The sequence below is a fragment of the Scylla paramamosain genome, chromosome 29, assembly GCF_035594125.1.
Source record: "Scylla paramamosain isolate STU-SP2022 chromosome 29, ASM3559412v1, whole genome shotgun sequence".
In the NCBI taxonomy this organism is placed as follows: Eukaryota; Metazoa; Arthropoda; class Malacostraca; order Decapoda; family Portunidae; genus Scylla; species Scylla paramamosain.
In genome coordinates, this window is record NC_087179.1 from 6,600,187 (window position 1) to 6,618,294 (window position 18,108).

General features: G+C 41.9%; 1 protein-coding gene across 1 annotated transcript in view; it reads left to right on the forward strand.

The window, feature by feature from the left end:
• LOC135115205 (protein O-linked-mannose beta-1,2-N-acetylglucosaminyltransferase 1-like) overlaps window positions 1-18,108 on the forward strand; it is a 126,023-nt gene that overhangs the window by 97,872 nt on the left and 10,043 nt on the right. Inside the window, 5 exon segments of the mRNA XM_064031718.1 lie at window positions 135-259; window positions 4,463-4,664; window positions 6,306-6,496; window positions 10,231-10,411; window positions 17,986-18,095. Coding sequence (XP_063887788.1) covers window positions 135-259; window positions 4,463-4,664; window positions 6,306-6,496; window positions 10,231-10,411; window positions 17,986-18,095 — 809 coding nt within the window.

The following is an 18,108-nucleotide window of genomic DNA, read 5'->3' on the forward strand; positions in this document are numbered from 1 at the left end:
GACGTTCTCTTGTTCTGACGTTCTCTTGTTCTGACGTTCTGGTGTTCTGACGTTCTCTTGTTCTGACGTTCTGGTGTTTGACGTTCTCTTGTTCTGACGTTCTGATGTTCTGATGCTTCTTCCTCGCGCTGCAGGTGAAGAACGCGCGCATCGCCCAGCACTACAAGGCTTCCCTCACCGCCACCTTCAACATCTTCCCCGCCGCGCGGTTCGCCATCATCCTTGAAGAAGACCTGGACGTGTCGCCGGATTTCTTCAGGTGAGTCCAGCCGAGCCCAGTGCAGCCCAGCGTGGGGTCAGGTTCCAGGCCGCCAGGTGTGCCGGGCTTGTGTTACCCCGAGTGCCAATTGATGACAGGTGAGAGATGAGAACAGGATGAGAAGAGAGATGAGAATGTTGAGGTGGATAATTGACATATCACTCTGAGAACATGTACGAAATAAAAAAAGGCGAAGGAAAGCAGGGGTGGAATGCATTACGGAAATTATAAGATGATAAAAAATGAGTTGGTTTGGTCACGTAGAAAGAAAAGACCAGGAGCCGATTAAAAGAGCTTGTAGGAAATCAGTTGATGGAAGAAGATCGAGGGGAAGGCAGAAAGTGATGGAGGGATGGAACTGTGATAGAACTGCAAAAGATGGGAGTCATAGAGGAAGATGCGAGGGACAGAAACGACTGGAGAAGACTCGTACCCTACATGGTGCCAATCTCTCACTCTAGGGGAACGGCCAAAGGAGATGACGGTAAAGACTAGAAATGAGAGGTTAGATAAAGTGAGGGGTGAGAGGCACGGGTGCGTCAGTGATGCCATCTCAAGCAGTCAGTCAGGCAGTCAGTTTATATACCAAACGAAGAGGAAAAGTGAGAGAGAGAGAGAGAGAGAGAGAGAGAGAGAGAGAGAGAGAGAGAGAGAGAGAGAGAGAGAGCGTATGAAGAAAATCCAGGAAGAAACACGGCATATTTTCAAAGACCAGACCACAAACAGGATCAAAAGGAAGAGAGGAGCATTGGATAGAGGGGTCGAGAGGAGACGCAGAGATGAAAATCCCAACAAGTAACTGACTAATTTATTTATTTTATCATTTTATGTTACAAGTGTGAAGAAATAATAATAATAATAATAATAATAATAATAACAATAATAATAATAATAATAATATAGTGTTTTTACTCCTCGGGCGTTGGCCGAGCAGGGTAATTCCCGGTGAGCTGCGTTGCCGTGTCCTTACAGGACCAGTTATCAGTTTAACACCTTAGTGGAAATGACAGGCCACCATCCTCTCTCTCTCTCTCTCTCTCTCTCTCTCTCTCTCTCTCTCTCTCTCTCTCTCTCTCTCTCTCTCTCTCTCTCTCTCTCAGTATTGTATGATACTGTGTGAGTAATTTTTCTATAATTTATTTGTTCGTGGTAATTGTTTGGCGTAATCTGGATCTGGGGCAGAGCAGATTGGTGGCACTGTTGTCTCACTCACAACAATACCTCCAGCAGCTTTGACTGCTGGAGGTATTGTTCTGGAGGATGCAACGACAGGACCTCTACTGGCCCTTTTCTTCTAAAAATAGTTATTCTTATTGTAAATAAGTTATTTTCCCGGCTGTAAAGAACACGCGAGCACTTGGGAGTTGCTTCCATCGTGGGAGTGTCCCTCGAGAGGCTGAGCCACCCATCTCTCTGACCTGAGTCACCTGACCCTACCGATGAGCACCCCGGGTGCTCGACATACACGACAACGTCGCAAAGCTGTGTTGTCAAATGTGATATTTATGTAAAACCCAGACTGTTATTTTAAAACCAGAACCATTCGTAGTACTGCTTGGTTTGATGAGCTAAATAATCCATACCTAATACTTGAATTTCAATAAAAAGTAAAAAGAACTGATAAATTGAAGAGAAATTGTGTGATGTGGCAGAGTAGCTGGCGGTTTTCGGCCAATGCCTAAACGTTCTTCCGAGAATAAAAAGAGTATAAGTAGATATAGATAACTAATTAAAGATTAGATAATTATATGAGGATCAGATAGAAGGATAAGGACGAAAATTATAAAATCATATCCTGTGATAATAATAATAATAATATGAAGAATATAAATAATTATAATATAAAGTAGAGATAGATCAGTAAGTAAAGATCAGACAAGAGGATTAGATATTATAAGAGGATCAAATAATAGGATTAGCAGCGCCACAGGTTATGAGAGGAAGAGGAAGCCAACAGGACAGACAGACAGACAGACACATGGGGATTAGACAAACAGACAGACACACGGCATTAAGCAGACACACACACACACACACACACACACACACACACACGAGAGGAGACAGACAAACAAACACAAGGAAAGATTAAAGACGTGAGTGAGGGGGAAAACTTAACAAACCGACGCCAGAAGTGGGTCACTCGGTCAGCAAGTTTACGTGTGTGTGTACGAGTATGTGTGTGTGTGTCACCTTCCTTCCCCAGCTTGTCATGTCATTCTGGCCTCGTGTCATGTCATCCCTCGGCCGCCGTGAAATGAGAGGAATGATGGTCTTTGAAATATTTGCTTTCCGAGTCGTTTCACGAGCAAGGATCAGGTTTGAAGGAGTAATGTTTGGTAATGTAGCATAAATCGGTTAAGTCCAGGTTGTAGTGTGGAATTTACTTTGGGTTTAGGCGGACCTAAATTAAGTTAAGCACTTATATTATAGTACACAGGCCCGAGGTATACATAGAGGTACTTAAGTGGAATCTTGGATGGAAGTCAGCTTGGAGTGGTAATAGGCTGAGAAGGAGCGGAGTGACTGCTCTGTACGATGGTGTGCAACTGAAGGGAACTGCTGTGAGTGGGAGCAGGATTGTAACTTTTACCGATGTTCCAGTGTAGCTGATAGCGCCGCGTGTGAAGCGGGCTGACAACAGTTTGTTCCGGGAGTGTGGATCTGTTCACTCCGGATCCTCATTGGTCCATCCACTCGTTAAGATGGATTGTTAGACTAATGAAAGTATCCACCTCCATGAAATTACCCTGTTGAAATGATAATTCCGACACGAGTCTGTGCAAGGTAGGGATTTTTGCGCCACTCATGATGACAGCACATATTTTTCAAATTCCACCTGGTGTCCCTTGTTTGAGTTCTTTGAGATTATTGGGTAACTCACTTCTTACGAGGCTGTCTGTAGCAGGTGTAGTCTTTCTTGAGGCGTCCCGACGTCGAGACACGAAGTGAAATGTGATCTGCTGCAGAGCACGTGTTGTCTTGCATAGCACACGAGTCCCTGCCTTACAGACTCGTATGCTCCCCCAGTGTTTCCTTCCAGTCAACGTATGCTTGAAATCAGCAAGGCGAGTTTTTTTTTTTTTTTTTTTTACCCTCTCGAATCTTCTTTCCAACCATCTTCAAAGTCGAAGTAAGAAGTGGAAGGCTAAATACGAAGGCATGTGATTTAGTGAAGGTGGGATGGGGCAAGGGAACCAGTCCAACCCTCACTCCCCTCAAATAGATGGAAAGGCGCCTGACCTTGAAATCAGTGACAAACTATAGCCTGATGCCTAAGAGTTGCCAGTGCATGATAATCGCCCTGTCCACGGCAGGCGCCACACACACCTGAGCGTGTGCTTGCTGGCTGAGTGGCTCTGCAAGGTGTTTGTGCGTTCACACACTGAAACACTCTTTGTGAACCGATGCAAAAATTGTTCAAAAAAATTTGTTCATAAACCACTTTATTTATGAACAGCAACGTTCGTGAACCGAGGTTCCACTGTACACAAAACAATAATTAGGACAATTAGAACAATCTTCAACTAATTAGTAGGAAATGTTAAATTTTGCTTTGAATTTATCACTGGCAACTTCAGAAGAGAGTAGATTATAGATTGTTTTCCTTGGTGTTTGTGTATGTGTGTGTGTGTGTGTGTGTGTGTGTGTGTGTGTGTGTGTGTGAGAGAGAGAGAGAGAGAGAGAGAATATAAAGAAATAGTTGAGTTTCCAAGGCAACATGACACTCCTCTCTTGAAGCAATGGTGGTTGTAAGCGCATGAGAGACAGGAACTGGCAGAGTTCAGAGTTTAGCAGTGGAAGAGATGACAGAGAGGAGAAACTGGTGAACTCTTACATTAATGAGGTGAATACCACAGAGGTGAGAGTGTGGAAAGTTTTGTGCAGGAAGACAGCAGCAGCAGCAGCAGGAGAGTGATAACCTCAGAAGTGATAGAAGACACTAGTAGATGCAATGCTGCTTCACCGCCCTGCACCACCATCACCCCATCACACCATCCCCCTAACTCACCCTGCACCCTTTCCTCCCTCCACAGTCACTTCAACCTGACACACAGTGATATAATATATTACAAGATATGAAAAGACAGTAAGAGATGCAGTGCTTATTAAAAGATAGTAAGAGATGCAGTGTTGATTCACCCTGTATCACCCAACCCTCCATTCCTCCATCACCCTGTAATACCCTGCCATCACCCACAGTTACTTCAGCCAGACACTCACCCTGCTGGAGGAGGATCCCACCCTGTACTGCGTGAGTGCCTGGAACGACCAAGGCTACGAGCACACAGGCAGCGACCCAGCACTGCTGTACCGCGTGGAGACCATGCCAGGCCTGGGCTGGCTGCTGCGCCGCTCACTCTACAAGGAGGAGCTGGAGCCTCGCTGGCCCACCCCAGAGAAGGTACGGGGAGGAGGGGGAGAGTGGGTACACACACACGCGCACACACACACACACACACACACACAGGAGTATAGATGTATGGAACACTCTGGATAAGGAGATAATAAATGCAAAAGTACACATGAATTCAAGGCTAAGTTGGATATTAAAAGATATAGTGATAGGACAGCACCAGCAGACCTCTTGTCCTATAAAGTACAACTAGGTAAACACACACACACACACACACAAGATCAACAGTGAAATCTGGGGAAACAAAGGAACACAGAGGACACTGAGAGCAGTGGCAGATTTGTCAGTCTTTCAGGGGCTTTCAAAAGAATGATGGCATTAACATGTGGAGGAAAGGAAAGCAGGACGGGAAGTGAGATAGCAAGGGCAGCAGAGATGGGCAGGAGTGGTGGAGGACACAGGCAGGTGGAGGTGCAGAGAGAGAGAGGAGATGGAGAAGCTAGAGGAGAAATGTTTGGAAGGAGGAAGTATTAAGGATGATATTAGGAAAGAAAGATGAATGACGGTTGGAAATAAAACCTTTGTGCCAAACTCCATTGAAAGCTTTTGATGAGTCTTAGGCAACAGTAAGTGTTCCACCAAATTATGTGATATGAAGAAGGTAAAGAGTGTTGGGAAGAAGGAGGTGTTAGAAATGATGTTAGAAAAAGAAGATGTCTGGTGCTTGGAAATTAAGGCTTTGTGCCAGACTCTTTTGAAAGCTCCAATGAATCCTCTGAAAGAAGATAAGCAAGATTCAGTGAGGGAAGCAGGAAGATCACCAGCAGATCACTCCTTGTGGAAGCAAGGCTGGAGGTCAGTGGGAAGACTATGAATGGATAGATGTCTCTGGATCTTCTTATTAAAGACAGATTCAAAGACTAGATTGGCAGGGAATTAAAAAAAAAAATTAAGATGGTAATTTGAGGGATTGGAGCAGTCACCCTTTTTAAGGAAGAGGTTGAACATCCACAAACTTCCAGTGTGAAGGAAAGGTAGATGTTTACTGACAGAGGTGAAGGAGTTTGACCAGACAAGGTGTGAGCACAGAAGCACAGTGTCTGGGAATGACAGAAGGTACTTTGTCAGGTCCAGCAGCACTCCATGGTCAAGGCCAGAGACAGGCAGGATGAACATCATTACCAAGAATCTCAATATCAGGCATGAAGTAGTCAGAGGGTGGAGGTGAAGGAGGGATGAGCCTGCAGTAACACAGTGTTGAGGTCCCAGCATGGCTCTGAGTAGAGTTCAGCTTTATACTGAGTAATAACAGTAACCATCTTAACACTGCCACCTGTGCCTCAGGCCCAAACTAACACTGCCACCCCTGCCTCAGGCCTTTACTAACACTGCCACCCTTGCCTCAGGCCTGTATTCAGATATGGATACAACTATTTCCGCAGGCCACAGAGATGATCAGCTGAGTTCTCAATAATGTTTCCTGCTAATAATATAGAAATCTTGTTAATTTGTCTCTAGAATCATAAGAATACACTTAAAAACCTGTGTCAGTTCAAGTAGTCTTTTGAAAGAGTTGTGGTGCAAACAGAAGTGTTTCAGAATATGGTCCTCAGATGTGGGACTGGGAGAAAAAGTGAAAGAGTCAAGTAGCAGAAGTGTGCAACCCTAACACTGGCACCCACACCTCAGATGTGGGACTGGGACATGTGGATGCGGCTGGGCGAAGTGCGTCGTGGCCGGGAGTGCATCGTGCCGGAGGTGTCCCGCACTTACCACTTTGGCTCCTCAGGCCTCAACATGAACTCCTTCTTCCAAGACACCTACTTCAAGAAACACGCCTTCAACACCCTCACCTATGTGGAGCTCAAGGACCTCGACAGGTGAGTGCCAAAGGGAGAGAGAGAGAGAGAGAGAGAGAGAGAGAAAGGAGTGGAATGGAGTGGAGTTGAAGGATCTTGACAGGTAAGTTAACCAGTATTCCTAATAATACATCCTTTTCTCTGGTAAACTCTGGAGCTTCCTGCCTGCTTCTGTATTTCATTGCTGCAGTGTTGCTTCTCTTGCTGTCTTGCACCACTATTTTGATGCTAACTGCTCCTCTGGTCTTGCTAACTGCATGCCTGCTTTGTCCCATGGCCTCACTGCATACAACTTTTTGACTTCTCTCATTCTTATTCTGTCCACCTCTTTAATACAAGAGTGAACCAGTATTCTCAGTCATTCATCTCTTTTTCTGGTAAACTTTGGAACTCCCTGCCTGCTTCTATATTTCCTCCTTCCTATGACTTCAACTCTTTCAAGAGAGAGGTTTTAAGACATTTATCCTCCAATTTCAAATGATCTTAGGTGGTTTGTCTCAGCTACAAGCAGCAGCCACTCATACCAGAGATAAGACAGAAGCATCCTCTGTCTCCAGTATCCCATATCAACTTTACATAGTTGTGTTGACTGCTCAGTGTGCAGGTTGAATGGGATGTATTAGTTATATCAAGATTTTCTTAGTTTTATGTGGTGATGGCAAGGCACACAGACCACCCATCAAGTTTTCCAGCTGGTCACAACAGCTGGGAGCAGGGGAAGATGAGAAAGAAGGGGGCAAGAAGCAGGTAGAATATTAAGTTTAGAAGAGAATAGAACACACCACCTTTTACAGGCATTGTTCCCATAGTACAAACAGTCCCCACATACATGACAGTGCTGGTTCCAATGAAATGCATGCACTCCTGTAGGTACTGAAGCATGAGAAGAATCAGGTGCATTAGTCCCACTGTCAGTGACACTGACTTTGCCAGAGCCTCTGTTCCAGGCACCTCTACTGTGCTGAACACAGCAAATGTTGCTCTTGTTACACTGACCACAGGCGTCCTCACTTGCATTAAGTGCATTAGACCATGCACTGTCAACACTACAAGCCAGTAAAGTGTCAACAACTCTTGCCAGTTCTTATAGTGAGGTAGTAGAATCATAGGTAACCAGAAGCAGTCTTCAGGATGAGGAAGTGTATTTAAAAACTTACACCTTAAGAAATCATCTTTGACATCCAACTGAGCTGCTATTTTGCAGGTGCTGCAAGTATACACTTAGTTTTTGTATTACATTTTTGTTCTGACCAACTAATGTATCAAATAACTAAGGCTTAGAATGCACAAATGAGGCTGCAAAGGCTTTCTGAAGTTTTCATAGTTAGCAGATTCTGTGACATCATCACTTAACTGGTTGATAATCCTCATGGCCAGCTTAGCAAGGATGTGCTGAAATTTGGTTGAGCTCCATGTCATGCCAGCAAGTATGAATTGGGATTCAACTATGCTGAGTCACCTGCTGCCAGAAGTTTCATTGAGGGAGGGATGTGGGTGGTGGTGTTTGACTGATACAGCAGCTGCCACATCCGTTTCCACCTTATACAGCCTCTCAGCCATGGCAGCAGCACACACAAGCAGCACCAGTGGCAGGTTTCCCCAACAGGCAAGTCACACACTTCACCAGCACAGGCCCAGCATCACTCCAGGGTCACCAAATGTGGAGTGGCAACAGGGGGAAGGAGACATGGTGCTTCGTTGTCAGTATTCTGGTGCTGGCCTATTATGGTGTGTGCCAAGCAAGTCAAGGGAGGAACAAAGACCTGCAGATGAAGGTCACACAACTAACGCATACACAACACAAGAACCAACTCAGCACATCCACCCGATGTGTGTTGCTTTAAATGTGTATACAATAGTAACACATACTGATGCATATTGTAGCAGTCACCAATTGAAGGTGAAACACAAAGTACTGAGGCACAGAGATAACAACCAGTAACACTGAAGTGTGACCACAATTAACAAAACATCCATATTGCTGCCAGCAACACGGCAACACCATGTGAACGTGAGCACCACTCTTGTCATTCATCATTGCTACACAGTGTACTTGATACATCCAGAGTCAGAAGGGCAAAGCCACTAATTTGGCCACTTCAAGGTGGTATGTTCTGATAATACACTCAGAATGATACCTGACCTCCTTGCCCCTGTACAGAGAGGCTATAGTTGCATATATTTTATTACTCAAAAAATATGGAATATGTACTCATTGCTCAGAGACAACACTGCAGTGTTGCCAATGAATGAGAGTGTGGTAAAGACACACACCTTCCACCACCACACCATCATGCTGCACTCCAGCCCACGCAGCACCACCTGTCCACAGTGTGTGCACACCACTCTAAGGGCTGCACAGCTTTATTGCTCCTGCTTAACATTAAAGATTCAGAAAAAAAGTAGTCAACGTTAATAAAACTGAAAAGTATTAACAGGGCACATTTTCTGTTACCTTACTTATTTTGTGATTATGTTTTTCATTCTCAAAAGTAATTGCATTATGTACATATACAAGATACTTTGTGTTGTACATGTTGTACATACATATATCTATATACTATGGATAAATTATAAGTGTTTTTTTGGGGGGGTTTACATTAGTCTGTACAATTATATTGATAAATAATACATTGGTGTTTAATCACATTTTGTGGAAATAATTCATAAGTGCAATTATCTGAAAACTACTATTTGGCAGCTTCTGACTCTAGATGCCTCATATGTTGCACACACACATACCTATGACAGGCAACCTGTCCTAATCCCCATTTACTTACAGTCACTCAATACTGGTGTGTGGCAGTGGGAGACTTGTGGCAGCCCTGAGTGCTGCCATGGAGCAAGGAAGATGTCCAGCCACATGGCTCAGGCAAACTTGTATAAATGAAATGAAGATAAACGAATGCGCCACACACGAAGTTTACAGTGTTTGACCCTAGAGAAGCCACTGAGCGCCCAACTTCTGATTGCTATAATCAGTGAATGTGGCAGGACAGACCTTGTATTGTTCAGTGCCTCATAAACTCACTCTCTTCATCTATCCAATCCACACAGCCTTTCACCACCTCCTCTTCCCTGAGTCTCCTCTGACCCCTCCTCTACACTGAACATACTTGGACTATCCTTTACTGAAAGTCTCAGCTAGAACTTTTGTGTCTCATCTTTTACTAACACACCTGCTCTCTGCCAGTTTTTCTCCTTGCAGCTGCTAACTCTATACAGGGGTCTTTATCTGTTCTTGTATGTACTTTTCTTTCTGGCTTATAGCAACTAAAACTATTGAAAAAAAATTACCAGTAAAGATGTCAAACCCTGGAGGAGGTAGAATATTGCTTCCATATACCAGAAGCTTTACTCACACAGTCTACCTTCTTAGCCACAAGGGGAAACAAGTACATACATTAACAGAACCATGGTGATGCTGAAATAGCAGCCTGTAAGCACACATCTGCTTTTCAGATAGAGTGGTATATGAATGAAATAGACTCAGTAATCAGGTTGTTAGTGCTGAATCTTTAGGGAGCTTTAAAAGAAGACTAGATAGATATATGGATGGGGATGATAGGTGGAAACAGGCAGGCGTATTCCATACAGGGACTGCGATGTGTAGATTTGATGGCTTAATTCTTGCATTATGTCCTTATGTTCTTAAATAGGTAGGCATGTTTTATACAGGGACTGCCATGTGTAGGTCTGATGGCTTCTTGCACCAACCTTTACTTTCTTATAACCTTATGTTCTGTCTCTTGCAGTCTGAAGCAAGGGCCATATGAGGAGCTGCTGGCTGGGATGTTTAGCCGAGCCACCTTGCTGGACCACACCACCTCCCCCTGTGATGAAGACTTCATTCCTGACACTCGAGGCCAAACCTTCCTGCTCTTCATCCACATGGCACACCACAAGGACTTCACTACATGGCTGCAGGTGGCCAAGGTAGGACTGCTGTGGCTGTGGCTGTGGGGCTGTGGGAGTGGCTGTTGCTGTGGGGCTGTGTGGCCAAGGCAGACCAGCTGTGTCTGTGGGGCTAAGGTAGGACTGTGTGTGGCTGTGGGGGTGTACAGCTGTGGCTTTGGGTCTGTGGCTCTGGCTGTGTGTACTGTAAAGTGTGACATTTTGTGATGTGTTCTTTAAAAGTTAATAGTAGCTACAACAGCAGTAGTAGTACTAGTAGTAGTAGCAGCATTAGCTGTTGTAGTAGTAGTAGTTGTTGTTGTTGTAGCAGCAGCAGCATCAGTAGCATCATGCAGTTGTTGTTGTTGTAGCAGCAGCAGCATCAGCAGCATCATGCAGGGTGAAGTGAGGCAGGGGGGACAGTTTCAAGACACTTAGGCATCTTGCACACCAACACAGCCTGCTGCATGGAACCAGTTGCTTACAACACCGCAACCATTTACATTGCAACTGATGCATTGGTTTCTTTAGAACCTCTCACATTGAGGCGACAGAAACTGTGGTTGTGTACAACTGATCGTTGCACAACTGGCTGTGCTGCTCGTGAGGCAATCAGTTGCATTGTGAACTTGCTGAGGAGAGGGTGTGCTGTACCTCCCAGTGCTGGGCCATGGCTGCTGCTGCAATGACAGGTCACGCACAAGCCAGGAACATTAGATCTGTACAAGAAATAGAAAAATATCCATGCATTTACAACTACACTTTGAATGAACACTCCACATCCAGCTGAGCACCAACAAAACTCCTATGTTGAACTTTTTTTATGCAATATGGATGAACCCATGTTCTTCACTTTTTCCATCAGCTTATGCACCAGAGCAAAACTAAGTCCTCCTCATCTGAACACATTGCTCAAACTAAAAATAAAATTACTCTGGTGTGAGGACCTCAAGATGACCGATCCTACACCACCAGTTGTGTGCGGTCAGTGTGCAAGCTGCCTTGGCCTCCAGTTGTGTATATTCCATTTACCTGTTTCTTTAGGGATGCACCTCAGTAGTTTCTCTCTCTCTCTCTCTCTCTCTCTCTCTCTCTCTCTCTCTCTCTCTCTCTCTCTCTCTCTCTCTCTCTCTCTCTCTCTCTCTCTCTCTCTCTCTCTCTCTCTCTTTCCTATTTTGCCCAGTGTCTCTCTTACATACAAAAAAAAAAAGTAAAGTCAACAGAGAGAAGCACAGTGGCAAAGCTTCCTGTCCCTCCTTCCTTACTGTGTACTGTTGACAAAACTCAGAACTGCTGTAAGCCTGACCAATGGAAATGCAAAACTGTGTGTGTGTGTGTGTGTGTGTGTGTGTGTGTGTGTGTGTGTGTTTACCTAGTTGTATAGTACAGGGTCCGAGCCAAAGCTCAATTAGTCCTGTCTCCATACCCGAATTTGTCCAATTTCTCTTTAAACATGTGCACACTCTTTGCCGCAACCACCTCTTCTTTTAAGTTATTCCATATTTCAACCGTTCGATGCGGAAAGCTGTATTTCTTAATATCTCCCAAACAATGGCTCTTCTTTAATTTCTTCATATGTCCCCTTGTACGTCTATCTCCTTCCTCCACTTTTACAACTAGGTCATCTCTGTCTATCTTCTCCATGCCATTTACTAATTTGAACATTGTTATCAGGTCTCCTCTTTCCCTTCTTTCTTGCAGTGTTGGTAATCCAATTTCTTCCAGTCTTTCCTCATAACTTAGGTCTTCCAATTCAGGTATCATTTTTGTAGCTGTTCTTTGTATTCTTTCCAGTTTCCTTATATCTTTCTTCTTGTGTGGAGACCATACCACTGCTGCATATTCCAGTTTGGGGCGTATCATGTGTGTTATGATTTTCTTCGTCATTTCTTTGTCTAGGTAATTAAATGCCACCCTGATAGTTGCTAGCAAATTATATGTAGAGCCAAATATTCCATTGATGTGTTTTTCTGGTGATAGCATGTCTTGAATTATTACTCCCAAGTCTTTTTCTTCTTTGCTCTTTGGTATTGTGATTCCTCCTATCTTATACTCCCATGAAGGTCTCCTTTTACTTCTTCCCATCTCCATTACATGGCACTTCTTTATATTGAATTCTAATTTCCATCGTTTACTCCATTCATAAATTCTATCAATATCCCTCTGTAGTTCCTCACAATCCTCTTGGTTCTTTATTACTTTCATCAATTTTCCATCATCTGCAAAAAAGGTAAATGTAGCTATTTAAACCCACCGTCATATCATTTATATAGACCTGAAACATTATAGGTGCCAACACAGACCCTTGTGATACTCCGCTCGTTACTTCGCACCAACTTGATTTATTATTTCTGATTACTGTACTCATTTTCCTACCTTGGAGATAATCCTTCATCCACTTAAGTATTTTTCCTTTTAGCCCTCCTCGATGTTCCAGTTTCCATATGAGACTTTTATGTGGAACTGTATCAAAAGCTTTTTCCAGATCTAAATAGACAGCATCAACCCAACCATCTCTCTCTTGTAGTTTATCTATTACTCTTGTATAAAAGCTCAGTAAGTTTGTTACGCAAGATCTCTCTTTCCTGAAACCGAATTGTTTTTCTGTTATTATATTTTCTTGTTCAAGATATTGCACCCACCTGTTTTTAATGACTATTTCACAGAGTTTACTTACAATACTCGTGAGTGAGACCGGTCTGTAATTCAGTGGTTCCATTTTATTACCTCCTTTGTATAACGGTACTATATTTGCTCTCTTCCATTCCTTTGGTACTTTTCCCTCCTTCAAAGAACTGTTAATTATCTCCCATATTGGTTCTTCCAATTCCTCTCTACATTCTTTCAATATCCATCCATTTACTTCGTCTGGTCCCATCGCCTTCCTAGTATCTAGCTCTTCCAGTAGTCTTTTAATTTCTTTTCTTTCCACTTGTATATTTTCTATTCCTTTCTGTTGTTCCTCATCTCCCAGTGATGCAAAGACAGTTTCTCTTGTAAATACAGACTTAAAGCTTTTATTCAATATCTCAGCCATCTCTTGTGTGGTTTCATAAATTTCTCCATTTTTCTTCAGCTTTGTAATGGTATCTCTATGCTTTATTTTTCCATTTACATATCTATAGAAAAGTTTAGGTTCTTCTTTACACTTTCCAACTACATCTCTTTCAAAATTTCTTTCTTCTTCTCTTCTTATTTTAACATAATCATTTCTAGGTGTCCTGTATTCCTCTCTATTTATCTCATTCCTTTGTTTCCTCATTTTTTACCATGCCCTCTCCTTCTTTTTTGCCTCTGCACACTTTGCATTAAACCACACTTTCTTATTTTCTTTTACCTTATATCTTGGCACATATCTTTCAACACCTTCTCTAAACTTTCTTAAAAACACTTCATATTTTTTCTGCACCTCCATACCTCTTAATAAATTATTCCAATCAAGCTCTCTGTAGAATTTCTTTAACCCTGTAAAGTCTGCCTTAGCATAATTTTTTCTCTCATTTTATATTCCTCACTGAATTTTGGCACTTCTTCTTTGATCTCTATCTCCATCTTCACATGATCACTTTTTCCCACTGGACACAAATATTCTATACTTGGTTCATTTTCTGGCTTTTTTGTAAAAACCAAGTCTAGTAGTGATGGTTCATCTTCCCCTCTGTACCTAGCATTTTCTTTCACCCATTGATCCATCGTGTTTACCATCATAGTCTGTAAAAATTCTTCACTCCATGTACTGGCAATCCCTGTCACCTCCATCACCCCCCAGTTTATCTCTTTGCTATTAAAATCTCCTACTAGTAACACCTTGTTTCTTATCTTTAGCATGTCATCTATACTTTTTATGAACTCGCTTTGCATGTGCTTATAATCATCAGTCTCCCATGTGTTGGTCTTTGGAGGCATGTATGCAACAATAATTTTTCTGCTTTCTTGTCCTTGGATCTTGATCTCGACACTCAATGTTTCTGACCTCCCTTCACCATATTCCACTGTTTCTATCAAGATGTTTTTTCTTACTAGAATCATCACTCCTCCTCCTCCCTTATTCTTTGTCTCTTCTCCATGTGTTATATCCTTCTTCTTCAAATTCAACATTAAGCTCCCTTGTTACTTTTGTTTCCGTAATGCATGCCACTTATGGTTTCTTTTCATGTAAATAATCTCTTAGTTCCCTTAGGCTGGACACTAATCCATCTATGTTTATATACATAACGTGTGTGTGTGTGTGTGTGTGTGTGTATTTACCTAGTTGTATTATACAGGGCATGAGGCAAGCTCATTTAGCCCTGTCTCCATAGCCATAATTATCCAGTCTCTCTTTAAACCTGTGTACACTGTTTGCCACAACCACCTCTTCCTTCAAATCATTCCAGATTTCAGTAGTTCTATATGGGAAGCTGTATTTCTTGATGTCACTCAAACATCCACTCTTCTCTATTTTCTTCCCATGGCCCCTCATCCATCTCTCTCCCTCCTCCATCTGTGGTAGCAAGTCAATATGTCTGTTCTTCCTATGTTGTTTACTTTTTTGTACATTGTTATCAGATCTCTTTCTCTTGTCTCTTGTAGTGTTGGTAATCCCATCTCTTCAAGTCTTTCTTCACAGCTTAAGTCTTTCAATTCTGGTACCATCTTTATTGCTATCCTCTGTATTTTTTTCCAGTTTCCACATATCTTTTATTTTCTATGTGGAACCCAGACTACTGCTGTATATTCCAATTTAGGGTGTATCATGCTTGTTATAATTTTTCTTCATCATTTCTTAATTTAAATAGTTAACAAGCTGTATGTAGAGCTGAATATTCCATTTACATGCCTTTCAAGTGATAGTGCATCCTGGATCATTACTCCCAGATCTTTTCTTCATTACTTTTCATTATTATTTCCCCTCCCATTTTGTAATTCCATGAAGGTCTTTCTTTACTTTTTCCTATTTCCAACTCATGGCATTTTCTGGCATTAAATTCTAGTTTCCATCTTTGGCTCCATGCATGTATCTCATCAATATCCTTTTGTAACTCTTTGCAGTCATTTTCATCCTTTATTATTTTCATCATTTTTGTGTCATCAGCAAACAGATTTATATAACTATTTAGATCCTCTGTCATATCATTTACATATATTTGAAACATGATAGGTGCCAATACAGAACCTTGCAGTACCCTACTTGCCATTTCACACCAACTTGAATTAGGGTTTCTGATTACTCTTCTCATTTTTCTCCCTCGTAAATAATCCTCCATCCATCTCAATGTTGTTCCCTTTAGTCTTCCATTCTCTAACTTCCACATATGGTTTTTGTGGGGAAGTTTATCAGATGTTTTTTTTGAGATCCAGGTATACCACATCAACCCATCCATCCCTCTCTTGCACTCCATCTATTACTCTTGCATAGAAGCTCAGTAGATTTGTGACACAGGATCTCCCTCTCCTGAATCCAAATTGCTTTTCGTAATTATCTTTTCATCTTCTAAATATTGCAGCCATCTGTCTTTAATTACTATTTCACAATTTCACAAAGCTTGCTTACAGTACTTGTTAGTGACACTAGTCTGTAATTTAATGGTTCCATTTTATTTTCCCCTTTGTATATTGATACTATGTTAGCTCTTTTCCATTCCCTTGGTACTTTTCCTTCTCTCAATGAGCTGTTGATTATATCCTATATGGGTTCTTCCATTTGTTCTCTCTTTTAATATCCATCCAATTACTTAATCTGGTCCCACAGCTTTTCTAACATCCAGCTCTTCCAGCAGTTTCTTGATTTGTTGTCTCTTTACTTGTATCTCCTGTATTCCCTGATTCTGTGATACCACTTTCAGTGCCACAAAATCAGTTTCCTTTGTAAACACATTGAAAACTCTCATTCATTAGTTCACTCATCTCAGTGGTTTCATAAATTCTTCCTTCTCTTTTTAACTTGTTTATGTCATCCTTGTGTTTCATTTTTCCATTCACATATCTGTAGAAGAGTTTGGGCTCTTCCTTGCATTTTCTTACTATGTCACTTTAAAAATTTCTTTCTTCTTCTCTTCTCATTATACCATATTCAATCCTTACCTTTCCGTAATCTTCCCTAGTATTTCTGTTCAGATTTCTCATCATTTTCCTGCATGGCCTGTCCTTTTTCTATTTTGCTTCTCCATACCTGCCATTATACCATTCATGCTTCCCAATTTTCATTTTATAACTTGGCATAAACTGTTGCACCCCCTCTCTATACTTGCTCAAAAATATCTCATATTTTTCTTACACTATTTTACCTTCAAATAGCTTTTTCCAATTAATTTTTCCATATAATTTATTAACCTCTGCAAAGTTTGCCTTAGCATAGTTCTGTCTCCCATTTCTGTATTGTTCTTTCCTGTGCAACACTGTTTCCTGCTGTAATACTATTTCTCTTGTCACATGATCACTTCTTCCCAATGGACTCAGACAGTGTATACTTGGTCTACTTTCTGGCGTTTTCATAAACATTAAGTCCAGTTGTGATGGTTCTTCTTCTCCTCTGCATCTTGTAGGCTCATTCACCCACTGTCTCATTGTATTCACCATCATGGTGTGCATAAGTTCTTCACTCCATGATCTTACATTTTCTTTCACTTCCATCTCCTCCCAGTTAATAATTCCTTTAGTGTTGAAGTCGCCTACTAAGACCACTTTGTTACTTTTCCGTATCATTTCCTTTACGCTATTTCTTGTTTCTAGTTTCATAGTTTTATATCTGTTGGCCTCCCATGCATTAGTTTTTGGTGGTACATGCATCACAGTAACTTTCCTTTTTTTCACTTCCCCTGATCTTAATCATAACACTCAAAGTTTCTGCCATTCCATCACTATATTCCATCACAGTAACTTTCCTTTTTTTCACTTTCCCTGATCTTAATCATAACACTCAAAGTTTCTGCCATTCCATCACTATATTCCACTTCCTCAAAAGTAATATCCTCTTTTACCCGTATCATCACTCCTCCTCCTCCTCCTCCTCCTCCTCCTCCTCCTCCTCCCCTTTCATTCTCTGTGTCTCTTCCATGTGCTATATCCTTCCTTTGCAAATCTCATCTCTATATCCTCTTTTAGTTTGGTTTCTGTTAAGTATACCACATATGGTTTATTGTTCTTTAGATAGTCTTTAAATTCCAATAGTCTGTGTGTGTGTGTGTGTGTGTGTGTGTGTGTGTGCGTTATGGATGTATGCAGTCCACTCCTTTGTTTAGATTGTGTGTATGTGCATATGTGCCATATGTGTGGCTCTTCTGTTTTCTTCTTTCTCTTTCCTTTTCTTTTGTCTTATTACCCAAAATTTATGCACTGTTTTCTTTGTTTCCTTACTACATTAATCTCCAAACAGGCATGTCCCTATCATGTTCTCTTCTTCCCTATACATCTGTTGTAATCTTTCCCTTCTCATTTGTGTTATTGTGGGCACCATAACAGGAAATGTCTCAGGCCATCACATTATGCAACCTGTTTCTGGTATTCAGTCTTGGGATAATTGCTTTGCATTTGAATAATATTTCCGAGATTTGGTCATTCATGTCAATCTCTAATTCTTGTCCTTCTATCTCTTTCATCCATGTTCCATATATAAGCTTGTTTTTCCGCCATCACAGTGCCTGAGGATCTGGGATCTGGATGGGCGAGGCTACCACCGCGGCATGTGGCGCCTCAACATTAAGACCAACCCGCTGCTCATTGTGGGTGTGCCCTTCTCCCAGTACTCGTAAGTGGCTCCT